Source organism: Pleurodeles waltl, chromosome 7, assembly GCF_031143425.1.
Source record: "Pleurodeles waltl isolate 20211129_DDA chromosome 7, aPleWal1.hap1.20221129, whole genome shotgun sequence".
NCBI lineage: Eukaryota > Metazoa > Chordata > Amphibia > Caudata > Salamandridae > Pleurodeles > Pleurodeles waltl.
In genome coordinates, this window is record NC_090446.1 from 508319863 (window position 1) to 508327241 (window position 7379).

General features: G+C 41.1%; 1 protein-coding gene across 1 annotated transcript in view; it reads left to right on the top strand.

The window, feature by feature from the left end:
* KAT8 (lysine acetyltransferase 8) overlaps window positions 1-2213 on the top strand; it is a 564841-nt gene extending 562628 nt beyond the window's left edge. The window contains exon 11 of the mRNA XM_069244212.1: window positions 1242-2213. Coding sequence (XP_069100313.1) covers window positions 1242-1306 — 65 coding nt within the window. The 3' untranslated portion in view covers window positions 1307-2213. The remainder of the gene's footprint in view (window positions 1-1241) is intronic.
* Window positions 2214-7379: the final 5166 nt, after the last annotated feature.

Sequence of the window (7379 nt, forward strand, 5' to 3'; positions counted from 1 at the left end):
CTTAATTTTGTTGTTCATGCATATCAGTGACTGTTCCTTAATGGAGAAGAAAAGTAACTTGTAATCCTAGCTTTGCAGCATGAATCATTTTCTGGATTCACATGCTGTGCGTTTGTTCCATCATAATTCGTAACTCATCATTATCAGGACTTCTGTTCTGTGAAGCAGAGGAAGTGGATTTAAGTGGATGCCAGATAGTTGAGTTCCTGCTACTTCACTCCATTTTGAAAATCAGCTGGGATTCAGCAGAATTCTCATCAGTGAATATTGTCATGTTGGAGCATAAGAATTGAAAGTAAATAAAATTCCCTTTTGGTCTTTCTACTAAGAAGACGTTGCAGCATTAGTTCAAAGAGTACCATCATCCATTTAAAAAAAAAAAGAAAAAAAAAAAAACTGACATCCCTAGTTTTAAGCCCTTTGTATCGTGAATCTCTCTCCAGCTTCTGAATCGCATCCCACCACCTTCCATCACAAATTAACCTCACTCCCTTGCAGAAACATACTGAAAACCAAACTGTTCAACCCTTAACTAACCTCATTCTTACTGGTTGATTTCCTCCCTCCTCCTTTGTCTTAGCATTCTCACTCTCACACCCTAAAAACTGTCTTTTTCGTTTTATGACCTGGTAACCTGTAAAGCACACTTACCATCTTTCTGATATAGCTGTGCTATAAAAGTTTATAAATAGTTGGCAGTTGCATTAGGAATTCTGGGACATATGTATGAAGACATTTTCCCATAGAGACAGAATGGGTAAAACCTTTGATACATCTGGCCCTTTGTTTCTACAGGCAAATGATGTGTTGCTGTTGATAAACATGGACTGATGTTTCTGCAAGTTGCAGGGAACTGCAAGAGGTGTTTAAGGGAATTGCAGGGGATGTTCCAGGTTTAGATTAAATAATGTTGAAAGTGTTATCCCCAATAAAATCATACCAGGCCATCCAGGCTGTACATTTACTTGCACAAAGGGGATGGATGAACGTTGATGATCCTGAGCAACGTACAGTGAGATAGAATAAGGAATCGGAATAAAGAGGTTTTCTGTAGTCCACTTTGAGTCCAGCCACCCCTTTGACTCTTCTAATTATATAATCATGAATTGTTTTGTCATGAATATTTAAAAAATGTCTGTGCTGTTCATGTTTACACTACACTATTTGTCTTCTAATGTTCTATTCTCTGAACAACAAACTTCAAACCTGTGTTCTGTTTTTTACCCCACCCATCTCCACAGTGGACTCGGTGAGCTTGAAATGGGCTCCACCTAAACACAAGCTTCCTAAGGTGTCCAAGAAGTGAGGACAGAACTGAACTGAGTGCGAAGTGCAGTAGTTGCACAGTGGTTCACAACGGAGATCTCCAGCTTCCATTGCACCTGAAAGGGAATTAACTCGTTTTGTGGACTGCAAGACATGGCTCTGTTGGCTGAAGCAAGGTTGTGTTCATCGTTGTCAACCCAGCCAAATGAGTCTGTTTGTACGGAACCTGACGTGAGTCTGAACTCTTCCTTGCTGTCTCGAGTTTTTTCTTAATAAAAAAAACTACACAGGGAGGGAATCCGACAGTTTCAACAGCACTCTTCCCTTTCCTTGTTGGTGTTGGGTACAAGTAAGAGGAGTTTACCGTGGATTGTCACAGAAATATGTATGCTAATACATGACTGTAGGAAGACCATATGCAACGTATGAATGTGTAAAAAGACAAGAATCTTTCTAATGTTAATGAGGATAATATTCAACTTGAGCTGCATTAAGTTGCTACTGAAAATAAACTGCAGTCTGTTCCTCAGGCTAACAACCCCCCAGCAACCATGCAAGACGGATTAAGAAAAGAATTTGGTGCCTCAATTCCTGCCAGAGTTTTGCTATAAAATGTTTACCGTGCTGGGCCTTCAACTGGATATTTCAGAAACTTATTCCAAAAAACAGTGACACTTCTATATTGTTGCTGGATTTTATGTATAGTGGTAACTTTTTAAGTATGTTTTGCATTCACCTGTGTTCACTTCCCCTTTCCATATTGTTTCAAAATCATTAATTAATTAAAACATCTGGCACCCTACCTACTGTTTCGACCACAACCTTCTGTCATCTAATATGAACAAGCAGGCGTTTGTTTGAACCCATATAAATAATTATTGGTGTGGTTTCCAAATAGTTTGTTAATTTCAAAATAATGTATTTTGCATTAAAAAAAAAAAACCGTTGATTGTTTTGTCCATTGTTTATATTTTTGGGTTAATCTGTTACAGCGGAAGTATATGCACTGACTTTTTTTTGCATTATGTCACTGGTTTTTGTTGCAGGATTTCTGCGCATAGAAATCCTTTCTCCGAGTTATAGAGCAAAAAAAAAGATATTAAGTATTTTCTTTATTCAGAGGTGACAGGATATCGATCTCAGTTGAAAGGGGCTTTATTCCAACATTTTGATTCCTACAATGTAAAGGATTAACTGCCAATTAACGTTTTTCTAAGTCTGGGTACCTGCAGAAGTTGCACTTGAGAAAAAACCTGAGATGGCATGAAGGATATTACTGGTTACACCGGTTGTTAAAAAAGTGCGGCACAGTCAAATAGCCACTTTTGAACAATTAAGGTGTGAAAAGAATGCTTTTGTTTACAGGGAGCCAGTGGAGATTGTCAAGGATAGGTTTGCTGACCTATATCGTTAGGTTTGAGCAATGGCTCTGGTGACCTGATTTTGAATATATTTAAATCTCATAGATTGTTGTTTGAAGTAGCACATTAAAGCGAGCTATAGTAATCCAGCCTTGCGTCTGGGGGTACCAACCACCATAGTTTCTGGCATCAAATGATAAAGGGAGAATGGGTCAGAGCTTACGTAAAAATAAACCGCAAATTGACAATACAGAAGAGATCTGGACATTTATTCATGCAACAACTTTTTACATAGGATTTGGGCTTGGGCGAGGGTCCAAAGTCGTCAGTGAGTGGACAGCAAGTTAGAATGCAGTGTCTCAGCATGTTATGAGAATCTCCTTATTTACTATTTTTATTTTAAGCCAGCTTGAATTCATCCAGTGTTTATTGTCCATCAGACTTTTTGTGATGGATACTTCAAGCTAACCTCAAATTTCTCACTTCCTGAATATTTCACCTAGTGTCATACCGGATCTAGAAAACTTTAAGCACCACCCCTGCACATATATAGGTGATGCCATGCAGTTCTACATTAACACCTCTCTTGACGTGACACATGGTGCTTTATATATGCTCCATGTATGCTCACTGACATCAGTTCCTTTCTTGCCTGTGCCAACAGATGCAGATCCGGGCTACCCCTTGCATTTTCCAGAGTATTCTTTCAATTTTTCTAAAAGTTTTCTCAGTGTGCAAGGGGAATTGTCAGAACCAAAATGCACAGGGTTTTAACCTTGTGAGGAATAAACCATTGTTTGTAACAGACTGCCACATGGTTACCTATGGTGCCTTGGTTCAGACCTCAACTCTAAGTCCTGCAGTAACTTCACCTTGAAGCACCCCAAGGCCGTTCGGGATCGGGAAGTGAAGCTGTTTGTGGCAAAGCAGTGCAAGAATCAACATTTTGACAAGTCTAATTTCAAAAGACAACCACGCTCCTGAGGTCGTTCCCAGATTGTTGTTGCTGTCGAAATCCTCAGGTAAGGCAAATAAAAAACACAAGTCCAAATAGGAATGTGCCCCTTCCTGACACTGTTGAGCATCTGAGACTGTGTGAGGACATGTTATGAAAATAATTGTTTGACCACTGACTTTGTGTTTCACCTCTGTGCATATTAGTTGTTCAATGTTCACCTGTAGCATATTACATTTTGCATTCAGTTTAGCTGCCTATTGGCTTTATCGTGGAGTTAGACATTGCAGTTGAGACATTGCAGATGAGCTGTTTTCCCACATGGTAAACAAAGCTGTGTTTTTGTATTTTGTTCTCACTGAAGCCTAGCATGATAAGGGAGCGCATATTTTGTGTTTTTCTTTAGTCAGCCTTGGGAGACGGCCTTGAAAGCCTGGCCAACTTTTGACGCTTGTTTCTTCCAACTCTGACCTACAGTAGCCAGCATTCTTTTATAATTCTCCTCTAAGGGTGAGGGCTTTCTAGAAAGTTCTCTCGTAATTATTCAAAGATATAAAAAAGATGACGCTGTTCACTAGTGTGGAATTCCGAGACTTCAGTCAGGAGAGGGCGCCAGCTGCCTGACTTGTCCCGTGGGGGTGGAAAATCTTTCTCGCAGTTGAACAGTAGTCGTTCTTCATGCTGGCATGAGAAAGATGAAGCATTTGGTGGGCCCTACTACGGTGATGAATTTTGACTTTTATGCTTTGCTTTTAAGTTATGCTATAATATAATCACATATATTTGCTGTGTACATTGCAATTGAGAATCACTTTGATATATTTTCCTTTCATTGCTGTGACTATTTTTAATCATGTGCCTCCAACCTACTAATCTCTTCTCTCAGGAACCTCGTGCTGAAGTAATAATAAATGTCTTATTTAAACTAAGAAGTGCATTCCAGAGATTGTTTTCAGCTCGGTCATTAGTGAAAGCAAAACAGGGCATCACACAGTCTCACTCCCAAAGCCATTCACCTTTGGAATCTCTGACTCTTGCGCTATGGGAACCTGAATTTTCAAGACGGTCAGTGACTCCGCAGCAGAACAAGGGATTCTTTGAAGGTCATAGTGCAGCTCTTGACACATTACTAGCTTTGCTTTATTGCTCACCTGTGGACCCCTATAGCATAAAGGTCTCCCAAATGGTTTTCGTCTGGCAGATCTGCCCTCTGTGCCAGTTGGTCCCTCTGGTTTTGTTATGGCTTCCGGACCAGCCTCAGTACCGGTTCCCTTTCCAGTGCCACAACGCACACCAGAACACGATGTACTGCTCATACAAAAAAGGTGTACACTGTTCCAAATGGAAAAATATAATCACTAGGGGAACATTAAAGTTCAGGAGCAAGAGCCCTCACACATCCGAGAGGATGTCATGCTTCATCATCGGGTAGCTCCTCGTCAGACCGGCGCTGCAATGTCTGACGGGCTCCCCGTAAGGGGGCTCTTTGCCGGAGATCTTTTAGGTAGCAGCCGTGGTAGCGGACACTACAAGACCTGGTGTTGCGGTCAGGCGCTAATCCTGGCAGGAGAGTGAAAGCTAAAATTGGTTCCCAGTCTTAATAGGAGCGAGTCAATTTAATTAATCAATGGAATAAGACCGGGACCAAGATTAAAAAGAAGGAAAGTGTAAAATGAGGAATAATGCTCAACCACTTTCTGCATGGTGCTGGAGCTTAAGGAGATTATCGTCGGGCTCCTAGGACATGGTCAACATGTTTTGAGTACAGTGGTCTAACAAGATCCTATGACGCTTCTTCAGGACCAATACATAATAAGACTTCTCCTGTCTATATTACCGAAAGTTTGCAAAAATGTCAAACAAATCATATAGTCACTTACATTGAAGTTCACTAATTGTCAGAAACCTCTAATGGTCGCCCTAGAAAAATACAAACAAATCATTTTGATCAAAACACACGGAAAAATAAGGAAGGACACCCTTGACACAACAGTGTGTAGTAACCAGTTGTGTAAAAACATAATAAGACAATATGCTTACCATCCCTTGGTACATGGGGGGCCCCTTGGGAAGTAGCATGCCGAAAGCGGTCACTACTAATAAAGTGGTAAAGCAGACACCATGAATGCAGTGTAATCAATCAGAACCAAAACCGTCACATTCACTACTAGAGGTCGGTTGGTTAAATTGATTATGAACATCAAGCACATTATTAGTCCATGTCACTTGGAAATTCATACGCAGACTCGTCACTAGCATTTATGACATTTGTTGAAGGAAAACTGGGAGGAATAAAACAGTTTTACAACAGAAAATATTTCTAAAAAGGCTTGGTGAGTACTGTAGCAGAGTGTAATAGTCTGCGTGGTGATTTACAAAGGCAAAAACACACTGGCAAAGCGTGGTTATCCATAGAATATTAAGGGATTACCCCGACCTAAGTCTGTAATACTTTGAGAGATGTCACTAGTTGAGCTCAATATACGTCCCTAGAGTAAATAAGTAACCGAAAAAAGCGATAAACACACAAACGCGAGGTCACTTACTTTGTGGATGACGGCAGTATGCAGGGGAACCTACCCTGATGTGCTCTCCCGAAAAGACAACTTCCCGACTCGGTGCGAGTCTTTTAAAGAGAAGTTTTCCCGGCAAAAATGGGAGAGGGTGGTCAAAACTGTAGAAGGACTACACTCCGGGAACAGGTCTCAGAAATAAAAGAAGGACTCAAGCAAAATTACGGCGGCCATCTTTGTGACCCGAGATATAATAGACTAGAACAAGGATTACTCCAATAGCCTCGTGGGTGGTAGTCAAAACAAACAATGGACTAAAAACATAGTCGGCCATCTTGGAATGGCTGGAACTGGATAGTGAGTTATGTCAGTTAATACAATGAGTGGTTTGGAGTGGGAAGCCGGAAATAACCGCCCTAGTAGACAAAAGGTATGGGCCACAGAGTAATACATAAAATGGGGCTCCCTAAAACCAAAGTCTTTCACAGTCAGTCCAATTAGGATGGAAATAAAAAGTGAAAAACAGAACAAATATAGATTGAAGATACTGAATACTCGGTGGTAAATCCTTAAAAGGGGTTGATTAGGCGGACAATGTAGTCCAGGGAATGGCATCATTCAACCCATCTGTTTCAGTATGAAGCTTGAAAACCCACCGTTGTTCCAGTCTTAACAAGGAGTGTGGAGAGTCAGTAGTGATTCTAGGGGCGTCAAGTACGACCAAACTTAAATCATCGGGACTGTGGGGGGGCATCTAGGAAGTGTGCGCATAATTTTGTTGTAATGCGTCCACACCTGATGTTGCTCCTATGCTCGTTAATTCGTATTTTAACTGGTCTAGAAGTCATGCCCACATAACGTAGCCCGCATGGACACGTAATCATGTAAATACAGTTTTTAGTGTTGCAATTCGTGTGTTTTGTCAGGTGCCATTGGCCTATAGGTGCCAAATCTAAAGTTTTGTTGGGGCTAGTCAATTGACAGACATTACAGTGTCCACAGGGATAATGTCCAGTTACAGATGACACAATGTACTGGTGCCAACGCCATCAACTCCAGACAATGACGGCCAACCCATAGCACTGCCTGGCCCGACCTCAGCAGAGGCCTCACTCTACTTTGACTGAGCCGCAGACATTTAGCTGTCCGTCCTGTTCCAATACAGTACCCCTGCCCTCTGAAAGAGATCCTATCCTAAATTAATTGTTTGGCACACATTATAATGGTGGCAGTGATGCTAGGTACTAGTTTGCCTAGCCTTATCACGCGGCTAGGTGGTATTGA